The sequence below is a fragment of the Paroedura picta genome, chromosome 10, assembly GCF_049243985.1.
Source record: "Paroedura picta isolate Pp20150507F chromosome 10, Ppicta_v3.0, whole genome shotgun sequence".
Classification (NCBI taxonomy): Eukaryota; Metazoa; Chordata; class Lepidosauria; order Squamata; family Gekkonidae; genus Paroedura; species Paroedura picta.
Window position 1 is genome coordinate 85,776,859 of NC_135378.1, and position 18,329 is coordinate 85,795,187.

Below are 18,329 nucleotides of genomic sequence, written 5' to 3' on the forward strand. Positions count from 1 at the left end.
CGTTGAAGTGTTCTACGAAGAACTGCAAATAGCATGTTGCATTGCTCCCTGAAGAGCTACAAGGACCATCATGTACTGTGAAGAAACAGTCATGCAGTAGGACTTGCCTTTGTTTGGGGTCCAAGCGACCCATCGCATCTTTCAGATACTCCAAACTAGGAAGAAGCACTCTCAGGTTTGTTCAGATTTCACGGAGGAGATGAAGATAGGCTAAAGCTTCCGATGTCAAATAATTTACTTGTGGAACTCCCCACCACAAGACATGGTCGCGGCCAAAGACCAAGATCTCTGTTCTGCTATTAGTGTTTTAAAGAAAATGAGATCAATCCTGGGAGAGAGAGGCATTCATGTAATTCCCCTCCAATCCCCTGCCAGTTGCCAGTAGGGACCTACAGCTGAGGTCCGCCATCTTAAGTCTTGGAAAGAAATTCTCCATCTTCCTATCTGTTGAACTATGCAGGATCTGTAGTGAAGATGGAGAATTTCTTTCCAAGACTTAAGAAGGCGGACCTCAGCTGTAGGTCCCTACTGGCAACTGGCAGGGGATTGGAGGGGAATTACATGAAGAAAGAGAGAGGCCCTAGCCTTGTTGCCAACATCACACAGGAAATGATGTCAACACGCTGTGACACTCTGGTCTCTAGACAAAAACTCTATGTTAAAACTGGCTACTACCACAGAGGTTTTGCCTAATCCCAGGGCATATCCTGGACATCACTATGACATCACTTCCTGTATAATGTTGACAATGAGACTTGGGCCTGTCTCTTTCTCCTGAGAAGTCCCTCTGCCGGCCAATTGACAAGCAGGTGGGAGGCAGGGCTTAGCAGCAAAGGATCCCCACCTCCCAGGTTCAGAAAGGCTGAGCTTTGGGGCCCCCTTGAGCTTTCGTTACGACTTCCAAAGGAGCAAGATTCTCACCAGGGTGAAGTCAGCCACAATGAAGAGCTCCATGTATTTCATCGTCCTCCAGGCGTCCCTCCTTTTCTGCAACAAAAAGGACAAAAGGTCAACAGAAGGGACAGGAGGGGTAGCCCAATCTGAGTTGGATTGATCAATCTGATTCCATTTGTAGCCCGCCCTTCCCTGCAAGCAGGCTCATAACATCGTATGAAAACCAGCACATACACAATGAAAACCACTAATCGTTCAAATCTAATTTCACTTCAAATAGAAGAAAAATAACAATACAACGCTCCAACAATCCCCCCCACCCTAGAAGTTTATTCTCTCCTGATTTCAGCTTCGTATTCCAACTTGCAGTGGTGGGGAGGTGGGGAGGAGGGGAGGGAGGCCCGTCTCGGTGTTGCTGTGCCCTCACGTTGGCCTCAACCGTATGCCTGGCGGAAGAGTGTCCTTTTACAGGCCCTTCGGTACTTTGCCAGTTCTGATAGGGCACAGATCTCCGATGGCAGTTCGCTCCGCCAGGCTGGGACAAGAGTTCTGGAGTTCTGGCCCTCCCAGTGAACCTCCTGCTGGCCCCTGAGTTTTGGCCACTGCGTGACACAGAGTGTTGGACTGGATGGGCCATTGGCCTGATCCAACATGGCTTCTCTTATGTCTAAGGCAGTGATGTTCTGTCTTCCTGGTGCTCGGAGAGGTAATGGTGGGATGGATTCTGGAGTTCTGGACCTGCAGGTGGACCTCCTGAGGGCACCTGGGTTTTGGCGATGGTGTGACACAGCACGGGACTGGATCAGGCCATGGACTCAATCCAACATGGCTTCTCTTATGTTCTTAAACTTCCTCTGTTGGTCTCTTGCCTTGACAACCCTACAGTTGGCTGCCTCCCCGCTCCCCCGGGGTCCGCTGGCATCGGCCTGGACTGCTCTGCCTCACACTTTGGCTGCTCCAGAGAGCTTTTCACACCCTGGGAAGGTTTACCCGCCGGAGTGCCGCTGGCGCGTTCAAGGCTCTCGCCAGATCCGCCACGCTGCTCGGGAGCATCTCGCCGTGGCCGCAGGTCCCGCCTCCAGACGGCAAGTGCTCTGCGCGGTAGATGACATAGTGGTCGGACCCCGAGTCCCCGGGGGCTTTCAGGTAATAGCTGTCATTCTGGCTCAGGGTGATCAGGCCGCTGCAGAAGGAGACCGGAAAGGCACGATTACTAATTTTATTCTTTTATTTATTGTACGGCAGAGCTACGCGCAGGAAGCATTTAAGAGTATAAAACACGGAGCCGAGACGGGGTCTGTGGAAAAGATTCCTTACAAAATAGAGACCTGATTCAAAATTCCAAATTTTCCAGGTGTATCCAAGGCTTAAATATGCCTGGTCTGTCTCCAGCTGTTTAAATCAGGGGTAGTCAACCTGTGGTCCTCCAGATGTCCATGGACTACAATTCCCATGAGCCCCTGCCAGCAAACGCTGGCAGGGGCTCATGGGAATTGTAGTCCATGAATATCTGGAGGACCGCAGGTTGACTACCCCTGGTTCAAATGATCCGACCCACACCCTCCTAAGAAACGCCATGATTAGCTTAAGCTTCCAGGCATTTCCTTCAGCCTTTTTGTAGGGCAGATTTAAGTTCTGCCCTCGTGGGGTTAACCAAGTAGATCCCATTCATTCTGTCTTCAACTGCCCCTTATTTGATGACTCCACGAGATGAAGTGGGATATCTCCTGTTTCTGGCTCGGGTGGAGGCAGAATCGTATTTCTTTGGGCAGATGCCTTCCCTCCTGTCGCTTTAATGCATGCTGTCTCCGCCGGGGTTGGCCCTGGAAGAGTTTCCAGAAAGGGTGGGAGTTCATTAATTTTTAATGTGCCTTTTTAAATTGGTTAAACATTTAGGTGAGATGAGCACAAACAGCCATGTTGACTGACCCACCCCTTCCAAAACGGCCAATGATGGGCCTGGAGGGGGTGGGAAGGGGCGGGGCTTGGGTGGGTGTGTCCACAGCTATGCTTCCTGACCCTATTCTGCTTGATGTATTCTTCCTGACCCTATTCTGCTTCTCAAAGCCTCAAGAATGTTTCAGAGAGTTTCTCAGGGGTAAAATAGTTGAGAAAGGCTGCATTAATGGTTAGCAAGTTCATTTCATAGAATCATAGAATCATAGAGTTGGAAGGGGCCATAAAGGCCATCTAGTCCAACCCAGGATCAGCCCTAGCATCCTAAAGCATCCTAAAGGATTTCCTCATCCTTAATTATTAGGAAAACGTTTGTCTCTCATACGAGGAATCGTCACTGCAGCTGATGCATAATTCTTATTTCACTGCATTTGTTTCAATTTGTAATAGTAACTTTTTGACATGTTTTGTAACATTTAACTGAAACTGATTATTTCCGTTTCACTTTGTGTTGTGGACAAAGTGGTTATTCGTTACTTACAGAGGGAGGCTTACGTTACGCTTCAGTTTGTTTGGCTGTTAAGGCTTCAGCTTCAAAAATAAACCTATTGAATGGGGGTTTATTTATTCCTTATTTATTTATCCTAACGGCAGAGTTACACAAAGGAAGTGTAGCCAAGTAGGTACGATGGGTCGTGAGACAGTCATGAGAGCCAGTGTAGCGTGGTGGTTAAGAGTGGAGAGCTGGGTTTGATTCCCTACTCCTCCTCCACGTGCAGCCAGTTGGGGGGAACTTGGGCTAGTCACAGTCCTGTTAGAAGCTGTTCTCGCAGAGCAGTTCTCTTTCAGAGCTCTCTCAGCCCCACTTAACTCACAGGGTGTCTGTTGAGGAGAGAAAAGGGGAACGGTGATTTTGTAAGCTGCTTTGGGAGCTCTTTGGGGTCGTGAAAACCGGGGCATTAAAAAACAGCTTTGGAGAGCCAGCGTGTTATAGTGCCCATGATTCAACAGCATAAAAATATCCTGCAGGGGGCGTTGGAGGAGATGGGTATTTAGCATAGTTAGATGAGGAACTTCCTGGAAGGTTTCCAGTGTTCTCCTTCAGGGTCCTGATCGGTTAAATTAGAGACTTCCTGCTCCTTTAAGCACACTTCCTATCTGGGGGGGATAGAGGAAGACCCGGGTTCAAATCGATGTGAATTCAGCAGGATCCACGATGGAATAAACAAAGGAAGTGCAGAATCAGCCCTGGTCCCTGTAGTTTGGAGGTCAGTGGCAGCTCTGGGAGATCCCCAGTCTCCACCTGGAGGTTGGCAACCGTCAGTGCTGGAGAGGCCAGATTCTCTGTGCTTGCTGGTGGGTGTTCAGGGGCATCTGGTTGGCTGCTGCAGGAAACAGGATGTGAGACGAGACGGACCACTGGTCTGAGGCAGAGGCACAAAACGGCTGCTTTGCACGGGTAGCATCCGTGGTGTAAGGGCTGAGTCCCCGGGGAAATCATTTCAACCTCAACCAGACCCCACCCTTGAATTGGGAGACTCATCCTGCTGAGCCCTCCGGCAAAGCTCCCCTGCAAAAGACTGAAAGCCAGTTGTGCGGATGACGGAGCGAGGGATGCGTCCGAATGTCCGTGACAGTCTTGAAGCCATGCATAGGCGAGAGATGATCTCACTTTGCCGGCGTTCCTAAGGATGTGGCTCACGCAAAGGAAGCCTGCCAGGGTTATTTTGAGGCCTACTGCGGCCGGCTGGGGAGGGGGGCTCGGCTGGGAGGCCAAGAACGAGAAACGGTTGGCAGAGGCTGAAGTTTCCCCGGGAGCAGCTCCACCACACCATCCCAACTGCAAAGGAGACGACACCGCCTCCCACCCCCACCCCCACCCCAGGAGGCTCCAAGGAGATCAGAAGGGGAGTTGGAAAAGAGGAAGACAAAAAGCCCTTCCCTGTCTCAGGATATTTGGGGGACATGCTTTTGGGAGATGCAAGATCTGTAGTCTGCACAGTTTGAAAACATGGGAAGAATATCCTTGCATGGGACGTCAGGGACAACCTGTGTCCTGGTTGGCTCAGTTGGAGACTTCATGCTCATGCTTAATTCCAGAATGAACAGAATAGTTAGACAGTTACACTATTGGGTCTCTCTCTCTCTCTCTCTCTCTCTCTCTCTCTCTCTCTCTCTCTTCTCACTCACAAAACTTGTTTCTCTTAATACAACTATTTTATTATTTAAGAAGTTTGATGCTTCACCCTCTTGTGTATTTAACTCTGGCAACACATGTGAAACTTGAAACTTCCCCCCCCCCCTTCATTGCAACTGGGATTTGGCTCTCTGGGGGCTTCAGCAGGGATTGTTCCATGTTGACAACCACCAGAGTGCCCACCAGATAATTCTGGGTCTTTTTGCATGCAAACGGCACACTCTCCCCTCCCTGCTCCAGCCAGGGGCCTCCTGGAGACCAAAACTCAATGTCTGTGAACTCCAGGATCCAAATCGCCTTTCCTACCTGATTCCAGAACAGGTGCTCAGCACCAGCCAGGATCTATCGTGTCCTCGGACATGGCCATGGTAATAACAGTGTTCCTGGAAGAAGAGGCACCAGAGGGGAATTTCGGACACACTCCATTTTTGGATGCAAATAATCTGGCCATCAGAAGAAGAAGAACCTCGAACTTCACATAATACTAAGAACAAACCTTTGTTTATTCAGACTCCCCCCCCCCCCACCATCCCAAAGGTTTGTGAGGAAGGTTCCGACCTCAAGAAGAAGAAGAAGAAGAAGAAGAAGAAGAAGAAGAAGAAGAAGAAGAAGAAGAAGAAGAAGAAGAAGAAGAAGAAGAAGAGAAGAAGAAGAAGAAGAAGAAGAAGAAGAAGAAGAAGAAGAAGAAGAAGAGTTGGCACTTATATGCTGCTTTTCTCTACCCGAAGGAGTCTCAAAGCGGCTTCCAATCACCTTCCCTTTCCTCTCCCCACAACAGACACTCTGTGGGGTAGGTGAGGCTGAGAGAGCCCTGATATCACTGCTCGGTCAGAACAGTTTTATCAGCGCCATGACAAGCCCAAGGTCACCCAGCTGGCTGCATGTGGGGGAGCGGGGAATCAAACCCAGCTCGCCAGATTAGAAGTCCGCACTCCTAACCACGACATCAAGCTGGCACACCACCAGCAGAATTATTTCTAATCAATCCCTTTTAATTTTCAAATGATGCATCAAATAGTAACTGGACTTTAATCAATCTATGACCTAAGTCTCAACAGCTGGCTGCTGAAGGAAACGTGAAATGATGAAAACAAACTGGGGGAGGGAAGGTGCCATTTCCCGCACAGCAGCCAGCCAGTTCCTCTGGACGGCCAGCAAAAGGGCACAAAGGCCGAGATCTTCCCCTGATAAGAATATCTGAAGAGCCCTGCTGGATCAGACCAGTGAGGGTCCATCTAGACCAGCCTCCTACCTCACACAGGATTTTGAGAGGGAAACCCCCGTCAAATTAAAAGCTTCTACCCCCAAACCTCTCATTTTTCTCCAAGAAAGAGAAGAGTAGTTCGGTATTTTCATACCCTGATTTTCTCTCCCTTCAAGAGACCCAAAGCGACTTAGAAAAACACCTTTCCCTTCCTCTCCCCACATGAGACACCTTGTGAGGCAGGTGGAGCTGAGAGAGCTCTCAGAGAGCTGGGACTGGCCCAAGGTCACCCAGCTGGCTGCGTGTGAAGGAGGAGGAGTCCCCTGAATCAAACTGAGCCCTCCAGATTAGAGTCCCCTGTTCTTTATCCGCGACACCATGCTGGATAAGCACCAAAGCCCCATTGATGGCTGAATCCTGAACACAAGGCAAACCGCACACCTGCTGCACCAACGACTCCAGCCACCTCTCCTATCTGCTTGCAAAACGCCCCCGTCCCCCGCAGCCTCTCCCAGCCTACTTACGGTGTGGTTGGGGGATATGGTCACTGGGCGCCCGTCCTGTGCATAATGCGTCTCAGTGTAACCCGGAGACAGCAGCTGGCTGAGGAAAGAAGGGGGGACGGGACAGAAAGGGCAGAGGTTAATATGACCCACGCAAGACCAGCTGACCTGTGATGCATTAAGGTTGTTAGGACACACACACAGACACAGACACAGACACACAGACACACAGACACACACACACACACACACAAAGTGTATGCCAAAACAAGATTTCTTGGGGAGTTCGGGGGATCCTGAGATCTGCTTACAAGCATCTCTTTCCTGCTTCACTTGCTGCCCCTCCTCTCCCTCAATCAAGGATGCCAGCTTTGAGTTGGGGGGATTCCCAGAGATTTGGGGAGGGCCATGGGCAGGAAATGGGGAGGGGACAGACCTACAGCCCACTCCCCAAAGCAGCCCTTTTCACCCAGGGAACAGGTCTTGGTCATCCGGAGAGAAACTGTAACAGCGAGATGTTTCCAGGTGCCAACTGGAGGTTTGTTGATCGGGATCTCTAATGCTAGGGTTGCTAGCTTCAGATCGGGGGGAAACTGGAGACTTTGAGGGTGGAGCCTGGGGAGGGCATGGGATGGGGACGGGAGGGACCTCAGGAGGGTATAATGTCATAGAGACTGGAGAGACGCACAGCCCGGAAATACAACTGATCTGCAGACTGTAGAGTTCAGTTCGCCTGGAAAACACGGCGGCTTTCAGGGATGGACTCTGCAGCATGAGATGCTGCCACACTCTGCCCTCTCTAGGCACCATCCTCCCTTGTTGCTAGACCTCCAGAGGAACTGGCTGTCCACTGTGTGAGACAGGAGGCTGCCCCAATCCAGCAGGGCTCTTCTGAGGTTCATAGGAAGGCCTCGGCCTCTCTGCCCTGTGGCTGGCCCTGCAGAGGAACTGGCTGGCCCCTGGGTGAGAGGGGAGGCTGGACTGGAGGGACCCTCCCTGGTCTGGCCCAGCAGGGCTCTTCTGAGGGTCTTATAGGGGAAGTCCTCGGCCTCTCTGCCCTGTGGCTGGCCCTGCAGAGGAACTGGCTGGCCCCTGGGTGAGACGGGAGGCTGGACTGGAGGGACCCTCCCTGGCCTGACCCAGCAGGGCTCTTCTGAGGGTCTTCTCAGGGGAAGGCCTCGGCCTCTCTGCCCTGTGGCTAGCCCTGCAGAGGAACTGGCTGGCCCCTGGGTGAGACGGGAGGCTGGACTGGATGGACTGTTCGTCTGATCCGGCCTATGTCCTTATGTTTGCCCACTAAATTTCCAGGCATTACCCATCCCTAAAACTCTCGCCATGCAGAATCATGCTGTTTTGATGGACCACAGCCCTCCCCTTCCCCTGCAGCGATCACCAGGCCATTCTGCAGAAACCAACAGCGAGGCCTCCCTAAAGAGGGAAGATATTCTCCCCGGACAGGGATCTGGCCACAAATGCTTAGCAATGCCCAGAAATGGGGCCAAAACCCCCAAAGCAGCTAATCCCAGGATGGCCTTAAATGGAGCCACAGACGTGGAGCTATTACAGGCAGAGCAGATGAGCCGATTTCTCCAGACTCCTTGCGGGGGGAAGGACTGGATTAGCAGTCATGCGTTCGGCATGATTCACAGCCCCTTGCGGTCGTCCAGACCCCACTTTGCTTAACTTCCTGCCCCCTGCCCCTGGGTTCCTGTCTTAAGACCCGCTGTCTGGAGAAAACAAAAACAGGGTCTTTTTGGAAAACAGAACAAAACCTTCCCATCCCGTGCAGAGCACTCCATGTGCTCAGAAAACAAATTTCTAAAAAAGAGGCAAGAATGGCAGCTTCAAAATTTTATTTCATCGAGGCTGGCCCCTACGCAGGACCGCAGCACTCTACCCCTGGGTTTGGGCCACTGGGTGACACAGATTGTGGGACTGGAGGGGCCACCAGCCTGACCCAACAGGGCTTCTCCTCTGTTCTTAAGTGCCGAGATCCATCCATGGCTACGAGCCACCAGGAAGAGAGGAAACATTCTGTCTGGCGCAGTGATAGGGCAGTCTTCATGGTGCTTGGGGGGCAACAGTGGGGAGATTTCTGGAGTCACGTGGGCTTCCTGAGGGCCCCTGAGTTTTGGCCACTGAGTGATAGAAGGTGTCAGACTGGATGGGCCACTGGCCTGATCTAACAGGGCTTCTCTTATGTCCTTGTGTCTAGGGCATGGAGGCTGTGCATTCTTGGGTGTTTGAGGAGAGGACTTCTGAAGTTCTGGCTCCACTGGTGGACCTCCTGAGGTTCCCTGGGCTTTGGCCACTGTGTGACACAGAGTGCTGGACTGGAGGGGCCACTGGCCTGATCCAACGTGGCTTCTCTTCTGTTCTTACGTGCCCTGGGTCCAATCTGCTCTCCTGCAGGTTTGTGAGATTCCACTAGTGTTTCTCACATCTTTTCCATGCTAGCGTTGTAAAACCTGGCCAGAAACTTGACTTTTAAGAAAAGCAAAACACTGAAGACAAATCCTGCTGTCAGAAAAGGGACAGGCAAGAGGGGCGGTGAAAGGCCTCTGTCCCAAAAACCCGCTGCCAGTCACAGGAGGCAGTTCTCCTGGAACAATTGCGGAAGGAAATATAGGATATCTTTGTACACACAAACTGATTGTTTCTTGCTGTTGTCTTCTTTGTGTGCTCCTGTTGTTCAACGATCCGGTAGGAGGCAGCTTCATCCGAAAAACTGAGAGAATGGTACGCCATGGCTCAGCGGGAGAGCCTCTGCTTGGCATGCAGAAGGTCCCGGGTTCAATCCCCGGCAGCATCTCCAGTTGAAAGGACCAGGCCAGAGATGTTGTCCGAGCAGACTGGACTGACCTTGGTGGACCATGGGTCTTTTTCAAGATAAGGCAGTTTCACATGTCCTTTGATGCCTGTGCATCTTGGAGATTAGTTGAGAAAAAGCAGGCCTCGGCCTTATCAAGTGAGTGTCTCCACTCCCTGGTCAGACAGGCCCATGCCCATGAAAAGGCTGTCCAGTCACACAGGGGCTTTTCCCCACAGCTGTCTGCAGTCTCTCGTCAGCCTTGCCGGGCGGCTGAGCCCCCGACACAGAAACTCAGCTCCGCAGCTGACAAATCACTTCCTGATGTCGGGGAAACAGGCCGTAAAAGCCCAGAATGGAGGTGGAGCAGGATTAATTAAAAGCAGAGAGCAGGCAGGGCTTGGGGTCCGCCTGCCCGTCTCTCGCGGGTCACAGGCGGTGGGAAAAAGCACACCTTGGGTGCGGAAGACGGGAGAGGTCAGGTGCCAAAGGGTAAGTTTCACCCCAGGGCAGCCTAAGTCATTGTGATGGCAGAGGTGGGACTTCGCAAGACCTGAAAGGTGCCTGATTCTCTAGTGCCATCTGGAGGTCGGCCACCCAACGTGCTTGACGTGTCAGGCCAGAATCCAAAAAAGACCCAGGTTCAAGTTAGCATTCTGCCGTGAAGGTTACCAGGGGCCATGCACTCTCTCTCAGCCTAACCCACCGTGCAGGGGGGCAGCTTGGAAGGAGACCCGTTCTTAAGTCCCTCTGGGTTCTCAGTGGGGAGAACATAAACATCTAAACCTGAAGGGTCTTTTTTTCTTTTAAACAGCTTTCAGCACGTAAAATCAAGCCTTTGCTACCTCCGGTGGAACTGTGCTTCAGACCCACCTGAATCTCTCTTCACGGAAGGCATCCCATAGCCTCCATGCCAGGGTGGAGGATATGCTCCCCCACAATGTCTGAGCAATTGTGCACACGCACAAAAGTTTATCCCTCGCACATAGCTTTGTTGGCCTCAGACTTTGTTCCCGCCTGGATCCTGGCAACTTCCAAGAGAGCCACGGCACGCCTTTCGGCTCCCAGCTGGCTTTTTAAAACGCTTCCTCCCTCGGCCGGGCTCCAAATAAAGTGGGGCTTTCAGCAGGAGCGCTGGCACTGACCGTGACCGCGAGCAGGGTCTCCATCTCCCTTTGCTTCCCTCTTCTTCACTCCTCCTCTCTCCCTTCCTCTCCCCTCCCCCAGGAGAAGAAAAACCCTCCATGTGTATACACAAGAAGAGAAATAACATTCCAGAATCCCCAGCAAGACGTGAGGTTTGGCGCCAAAGGAAACGCGGTCGAGGAGAAGAAAAACGTCTCATTAGCAGGGCGGCGAAATCCAGAACAGCCACGGCTCTCGTTCCAGCCAGACAGAACGTAACCGCGAACTTGAAACTCGCAGCGCGGCCTTATCCTGCTGAGGACAGATGCGTTGCTCTCCCGCTTTGAATGCTGGAGCTCAGCCTCCGTTCCACGGACCCGGCCCCAAGCCGGCGCTCCTGCCAAGGCCGCTAAACTGGCAGGCCGCTGATTCGGGCGAGTGTGCCGCTGGGGTGCCCTGGCCCTTAGATCGCGGGTCCTGCCAGCCGCTCTCAGATCTCAGCTACCCTGCAGCTAAAACTGCTTGCATCTTCCCACTCCGTTGCCAGCAAGCGGAGGTCCAAAAAGCGCCGTGGCCACTGCCAAAAACGGCAGCTGCAGGCTCAGTCCCCCCTCTCCTCCGGTCTTGTTGGGCTGGTTCATGTTTGGACCTCACGACACAGTGAGTTTCGCAGCTATGCTTATTCTGTGAATGCAGCCAGATGGGGGAAGGGGGGTGAAGGATAAGAAGAGTTGGGTTTTGTACCCCGCTTTTCACTTCCCGAAGGAGTCTCAAAGCGGTCTACAAATCGCCTTCCCCCAACACGCACCCCGTGAGGTAGGTGGGGCTGAGAGAGCTCAGGCAGAACTGCTCTGGGAGAACAGCTGTCACAGGACTGTGACCAGCTCAGCGGGCTGCATGCGGAGGAAGGGGTGGGTGTTTTTTCCAGTGGGTGTTTTTCGTCTTTATGGATGGGGAAAATGTCTGCTGAGATTAGGGCATCAGCTGTATGTGACTGTGCCCATTTGCAGTTTTGCTCATGTGAAGATGAAGCCATCCATATCTGCACACTCCACAAACGTGGCGAAAGAATTGTGTGTCCATGAAGTCACACGTAAGGCACTTTACGCCGGTAAAGCAGTGGATTAAGCCTATGCCTAACAAGAAAGGAAGTAGAGCGAATATTTCTGCTTCCCCCCAAATTTTGGCACACACCCCTGGCAGGATAATAAAAAAGGAACCAATTTTTCCCCTACATGAAGACGCTGACTCAGCTAAAAGGGAACGCAGCTGCCCTGACTTCTCCCAGTACATGAGCTGTATGCAAATCTCCTTAACCAAAATAAGAGGCGTTGGGGCTCAGAATGAGAGGTTCTGGGGCCCTGCGCTCCTCCCTTCAGTCGAGGTTGTGGCTACCGAGTTGCAAAGCAGCACTCGTTGTATGCTCAGAGACCCTCCATTATTAACTCACACATTCTAAGCTAGGGCTCTAGTTAACCCCGATTGACTTGGAGGAACGTAAGAACAGAAAAAGGAGCCATGTGGGATCAGGCCAGTGGCCCATCCAGTCTGACACTCTAAGGGTTTCCGCACGAGGAATTTGCCCCTGGACAGCCTCTAGTTGCTGGCAGGTTTTAGCGCTGCTTCCACATGACGTCGTCAGCAACCCGAGGCTGTGTGGGGGCTGGTGCAAGGGAAATGCAAACCTGGATTTGCCACATTGGGGTAAGCCTGTGGGGAGGGAGAAACACGCAACAGCCTTGCTAGTGTTGTCCCACCCTCACACCTCCCCTCCCCTCTCCATTTCCTGCTTGTGAGAATTGCTGCAGGACCATAAAGCTACTTTCCCCAAGTTAAAATAAAATGTTCTGTTCATTGTCCTTGTCTGTTTTGGGATCTGGCAGCCAAGGCACATCCCCCGTGTTTTTTGGCATTTGGGTTTTAACGGGGGGGGGGGCATGTGATGAAGCAGCACTCTGCTGATTGGTTAAGCATCTGTGCTCCTCGTTTTTAAATCCTACTGTTCACACAAAATCACTGATCGGGGTCCAGTTACCACGGCCAGCCTCTCCCAAATCTACCTGAACATAAATAGAGATCAAGCACCAAGGGGTGGGGGAATGCTTTATTGTTGTGGCGTTTCTGCACAGCAACACGGAAGTGTTAATTTTTAAAAATGCTCTTGTGTTGTGGTGTTACCACAAAGCAATGCAGAAATGCCATTTTTTGGCCTGATTACCGTCAGGGTTCGGGGGGGGGGGAAGTTAGAGTCCCCAAAGCAACTACTATGCAGGGATTGGTGGCTTGGGGCGATTGACAAGCTAAGGCAGGGGTAGTCAAACTGCGGCCCTCCAGATGTCCATGGACTACAATTCCCAGAAGCCCCTGCCAGCATTCGCTGGCAGGGGCTTCTGGGAATTGTAGTCCATGGACATCTGGAGGGCCGCAGTTTGACTACCCCTGAGCTAAGGAGTGGGGGGAGAAGTTTGCATTGTTTTCCCTGGCCGCCTCCTTGGAAGGCAAAAAGCCATGATGGGAAAGCACGGGAGGAGTCTCCCGTCAGGAAGCTTGCAAATGCACATTTGCAAGCAGGAGGCAGTGTGAGTTTGACGCCTCCATGCGGAAACGGGTCTCTGTATCACCCAGTGACCAAAACCCAAGGGTCCTCAGGAGGTCCACCAGCAGGGCCAGAACTCCAGGAGCCCTCCCACTCTGGCCCCCCAAGCACGAAGAAGACACAGCATCACTGCCTCAGACATGAGAATTTACAAGAAGTCATGTTTATGCATTGTTTTAATAATCCACTGCTGTAAAATGCCCCAAGCCCATTTGCAGAAAAGTAGTACATAAGCCAAAAAGTAAATTAAAAAAAATAAAACATTGGGACTCTCTCCCTCCTTTCATACTCACAAAGTCTGTTTCTCTTCTCAGTAAACCTGTTTTACTCTTTAAGCAGCTGGTGCTCTGACTCTCTGGCATATTTAAACTCTGCCATCCTGTCTCTTTGCTGCTCCACAGCATTTTAGCTACAGGATGGGCCGTGGCCTTGGCCGCCGTACACTTACTTGTTCTTCTCCAGCACCAAAATAAGTTCCCTGCCTTCCACGCTCACGGCCACCTCTGCACGGTCAGGTGTTGGAGCCTGCAGGGAAGAAAAAGCACAGGTTAGCCCTCCCCAGTATGGAGATCCCAATACCCTTTCTCCAGGCATCTCACTGCATCATATTTATTTTTATTAATAATTCATTTCATGCACCACCACCCCCCAGAGACGGGGCTGGGGCAGTTCTCAACAGCAAAATATAAAAACAAAGCACCGTCCAATTAGCTGATTCTTCCCCACTGCCTTTCTGTCTTTGGAGACGCACAACTCCCCTGTGAGGTAGGCCAGGCTCAGAGCCGGTGGCCCAATGCTCACCCAGCTGACTTCACGACGTCGCCCTGAAGCCACCCAAAGTCAATCTAGTGGCATAAAAAGTAGGCTGAAAAGGAATCGCTTCCTCCTCATTCACATGGGACACGATCCGCCAGGTGCCACTCCTCCAGGAGCTACTCATGTGCAGGAGCATCCGAAGGGGCCCCACCCTTTTTAGGGAACGGGGGGGGGGAACATAGCAGGCTGCATAATCCCAGTTGGGGTGAGCACTACAAGAACCAATAGGCTAGAGGTCACACAAGGTCAGCAAAAGGAAGGCAACAAGGACAACGTGGCCCACAGAGAGCTCTGACGGCTGTGGGTGGGGGGTGAGGAAGGGGGCGCATTCCTTCTGCTGTCAACTCATCGGCCGACGGGACCACAGACTGTGTCATCCGGAGATCGGAGATGAAAACCAGGCCCGTTGGCTTCCCGGCACTGGATGACAGGCAGGTGTTTAAAAATAAGATGTCTGTGAAATGAGCTGGAAGAGAAAGCTCTGACTCAGCTCCCCGGGCGCACCCGTGCCAGGATTGAGACACCCCCGGAGCAGAGAGAGGCACAAAACCCACACAGGATATAAGACGCGAGACACACACCAGAGGCCTTTCACCCCACAGCTGCCAAAGGGGAGAAGACCTGCCTGGCACCTCCGTCCCCTAGGCATGAGCGCCCCAGAGGTTATATCCCGATTGTCCAGGGACTCTTCCCAGCGGGACGGTTGACATGGATCTCCTCTGCCTTTTATGGGAAAGCAAAAGGACCTTGGGAGGCAGTGGGAAAGGAGAGAAGTCTCCTGGTACGGTCCTTATAGACAAGGAGGTCCATGGACTTATTGAAAGGGTTTCGATAGACTCCTGGAGGGTAAGTCTATCGACAGCTAATATCCATGGTGCGACAAGGATGATCTGGGGCCAAGGGACCAAGCCCTATGAAGATAGGTTGAGGGACTTGGGAATGTTCAGCCTGGAGAAAAGGAGGTTGAGAGGGGACATGATAGCCCTCTTTAAGTATTTGAAAGGTTGTCACGTGGAGGAGGGCAGGATGCTGTTTCCGTTGGCTGCAGAGGAAAGGACACGCAGTAATGGGTTTAAACTTCAAGTACAACGATATAGGCTAGATATCAGGAAAAAGTTTTTTCACAGTCAGAGTAGTTCAGCAGTGGAATCAGCTGCCTAAGGAGGTGGCGAGCTCCCCCTCACTGGCAATCTTCAAGCAAAGGTTGGATACACACTTTTCTTGGATGCGTTAGGATGCTCAGGGCTGATCCTGCGTTGAGCAGGGGGTTGGACTAGATGGCCTCTATGGACCCTTCCAACTCTATGATTCTGTGATTCTATGATTCTAACCTCCACTTCCGCTAGAGCCTAGAGGAAGCTGCAAGGCCTCCATGCCCTGTTTTTGGCTGTCCAGATTAGCTGGCTGGTCTCTGTATGAGGCAGGAGGCTGGACAAGATGAACACTCAGGGATCTGACCCAGCAGGGCTCTTCTGAGGTTCTTCCCAAGGGTTAGGCCTCAGCCTCCATAGGAGCATTTCTCAACCTTTATGGTGCCACTGGCTCCTTCCTCTTTCCTACTACAGACCCTACTGAGGTTAGATGGAGGACAGGCCTCGTGGTATAGCCCAATCTCGTCAGCTCTTGGGAGTTAAGCCGGATCCATGGATGGGAGACTACCAAGGAAGGCTGTGAAGAGGGAGGGAGGGAGGGGCAAACCGCCTGTGCTTCTCCCTTGCTGGGATTGCTGTAATTCGGTTGCAGCTTGACAACAGAACATGCGTCCGCATGGTACAGTGGTTAGAATTTGTGGGATATGCAAGTGTGCATGGTTCAACAGCATAATGAAGCATATCCTGCAGGGGCCTTGGAGGAGATGGTTAGCAAGCATATTTAGACCAGGAGCTTCCTGGCATTTTTCAAATATTCTCCTCCTGGATCCTGATTGGCTCCACTGGAGACTTCCTGTGGCTTTGCACGCACTTCCTCCCCATTCGTCTACAGAACGAACGGCGAAAGAACAGTTAGACAGTTAGGACCGCCTCTCTCTCTCTCTCTCTCTCTTCTCTCCCTTGACAAGCCTGATTCTCTTCCCAATAAAATTATTTGTCTGTCTGCCAACAAGAGTGAAGGACTAAGCCCAGATACAGATCTAAGTACGAAGCTCACTAGGTGACTTCTGGACCGTCATTCTCACCAGCACTACCTCAAAGGCTTGTCGGGAGAATCAAGCAGAGAAGGGGAGGAATCAAGAACACCACTCTGCCCTCTGTGGAAGAAGGACCACGTCTAAATGCATTCGAACCACCGTCAGCGCCGTGCTTCAAGGGGGTAGCTGAGCCCCAATGACCACCGGAGAGAAAACTTGAACCCGTGTCCGGCAAACCTCGCGCTTAGGTTCTGCCTGTGGCCACCATCCAGGACCGTGACCGTCCCACCCAAAGACTGTCGGCCGTTCCAGGAGGGATGTTATGCCTCACTGATGCTGGAGCAAGCCCCCTCCCCAATTTCAGCCCCTTGGGAATCCTTCATGGAAACCAGATGTGCGGCAGGAAAACTTCCCAGAAAATGATGCTCAGAGCCGAGGAGAAAACTGCTCTCGTTCCTCCCCTCCTGACATCATGCTGTCCTCCCAGTCACCCCTGGAGAACCGCCCAGGGGGTGCCAACTTTCCCACAGAGGTTTCCTTTATGGCAGCTCTGGACCTATATTCGGGGGAGGGGGTGCTCCTCCCCTCCCCCCTCTCGACTGGGAATGCTGCTGGAAGGCTATTTGGCTGCAAGAGCCAAATCCTTTTTCCCAGCCCTTCCAAACATCCGTCCGTCATGGCCGCAGAGGCAAAATAATGGGGCCGATTCATCCCCCTCCCCAGCCCAAGCCCCGCAGTTTGCAAAGTGCTGCTGGAATTCTAGCCACTCACTAAGCGAGGGCAGCCTGGTCTCTGGCGCAAGAGAGCGGGGCTCACACGGGCATGTGCCTCGGCCCCAGGCGCTCGGGGGACTTCCCAGAATCCTCTTGGCTCTTCCAGAGAGACAGGAGTTCCAGGGAAGTGGCGGGGGTTTCCCCCTCCCTCCAACACCGCCAAGGCTGACCCAAGAACTTTCTGCATCTTCACTATGTGGGGAAATTCACAGCATCTTGGAAAGAAAAGGCTTGCCGTGGCCTGTGCTCAGGGCTGTTTCTGCACTTTCTTTGTTTTTCCCATTGTCGATCCTGCTGAACTCAGATCGATTTGAACCCGGGTCTTCCTCCTTGCTTTCCCCCGACTTGAAACAGAAATTGTTCTGCACTTGATTAGGGAAGCTCAGAGAGGGGAGGGGGGTGAAGTCCAACCGGCATTAAAGGAGCGTGCTTTATTTCTTCTCTTTTGACTGCCGGTGAAGAAGCTAAGCGCAGCACGAGGCTGCTCGTCTCTTTCTTTCCTTAACAAGCAGGGAGGGGAGGCGAGAGCCGAGCAGAGCAGAGCAGAGCAAGCTGCAGCCTCTCAAAGAACGAGGCAAATCTCTGCTGAGAGAAGTGTGGGGTTCTGGAGCGCAGTCACTTTAAAACAGGTGCCAAAAGGAGGGCAGAAATAAAAGTTGGGAGGAAAGTTTTGCAACCGGGAACCAGGAAGTCTTTGAACCAGCACCCAGCCAATCTGGGACAGCTTCTCTACCTCAGTGGCTTGATCAATTATCTCTGCTCCTGGATATCGCGGGGGAAAGGTAGGATTGCAGCTCAATCATGCATGTTGCAGAGGGAAAATGTAAAGTGGCCAAAATCAAAATGGAAATCAAATTCATTGTAGATGGAGGGGATTTATTCAGGCTGGGGGGGGGGGGATAAAAAGCCCTGTGCAGACTCTGCCCAGTAGAGGCCACATCTTGGACGAGACAAGATCTGTAGCGTGCCTGATTCAAAAGTACATGAATATCCTGCAGGGGGCGGTGGAGCGGATGTGTAGTTGGCATAGTTAGATCAGGACCTTCCAGGTATTTTTCAACTCATCTCCCCCTCTGTCCTGATTGGCTCACTTGGAGACTTCCTGCTCCTTAGAGCACTCTTCCTCCCTGCTTGCCTCCAGATCAAGAACAATTAGTCAGTTAGACAGCTGGGGAAGGATAGTCCTAACTATCTAACTGACTAAACATTCTGGGGGGAAAGCAGAAAGAGGGGCATTCCAAGGAGCAGGGAAGTCTCCAGTTGATCGAATCAGGATACAGGAGTGGAGTATCCGAAAACCACCAGGAAATTCCTAGTCTAAATATGCTACCTGCATGTCTCCTCCGATGCCCCCTGCAGAATATTCCTCTTATGACATTGAATCAAGC

At 52.1% G+C, this 18,329-nt stretch overlaps 1 protein-coding gene across 2 annotated transcripts in view; it reads right to left on the minus strand.

The window, feature by feature from the left end:
* ADAM33 (ADAM metallopeptidase domain 33) overlaps positions 1–18,329 on the minus strand; it is a 53,296-nt gene that overhangs the window by 21,718 nt on the left and 13,249 nt on the right. For both annotated transcript variants that reach the window (XR_013224995.1, XM_077301227.1), the window contains exons 3-7: positions 13,673–13,749; positions 6,716–6,794; positions 5,294–5,370; positions 1,885–2,077; positions 922–987 (exon numbers count right to left, since the gene is read on the minus strand). Coding sequence is in view for 1 of the 2 variants with exons in the window: in XM_077301227.1 (XP_077157342.1) it covers positions 922–987; positions 1,885–2,077; positions 5,294–5,370; positions 6,716–6,794; positions 13,673–13,749 (492 nt within the window). In the remaining variant the exon portion in view is untranslated. The remainder of the gene's footprint in view (positions 1–921; positions 988–1,884; positions 2,078–5,293; positions 5,371–6,715; positions 6,795–13,672; positions 13,750–18,329) is intronic.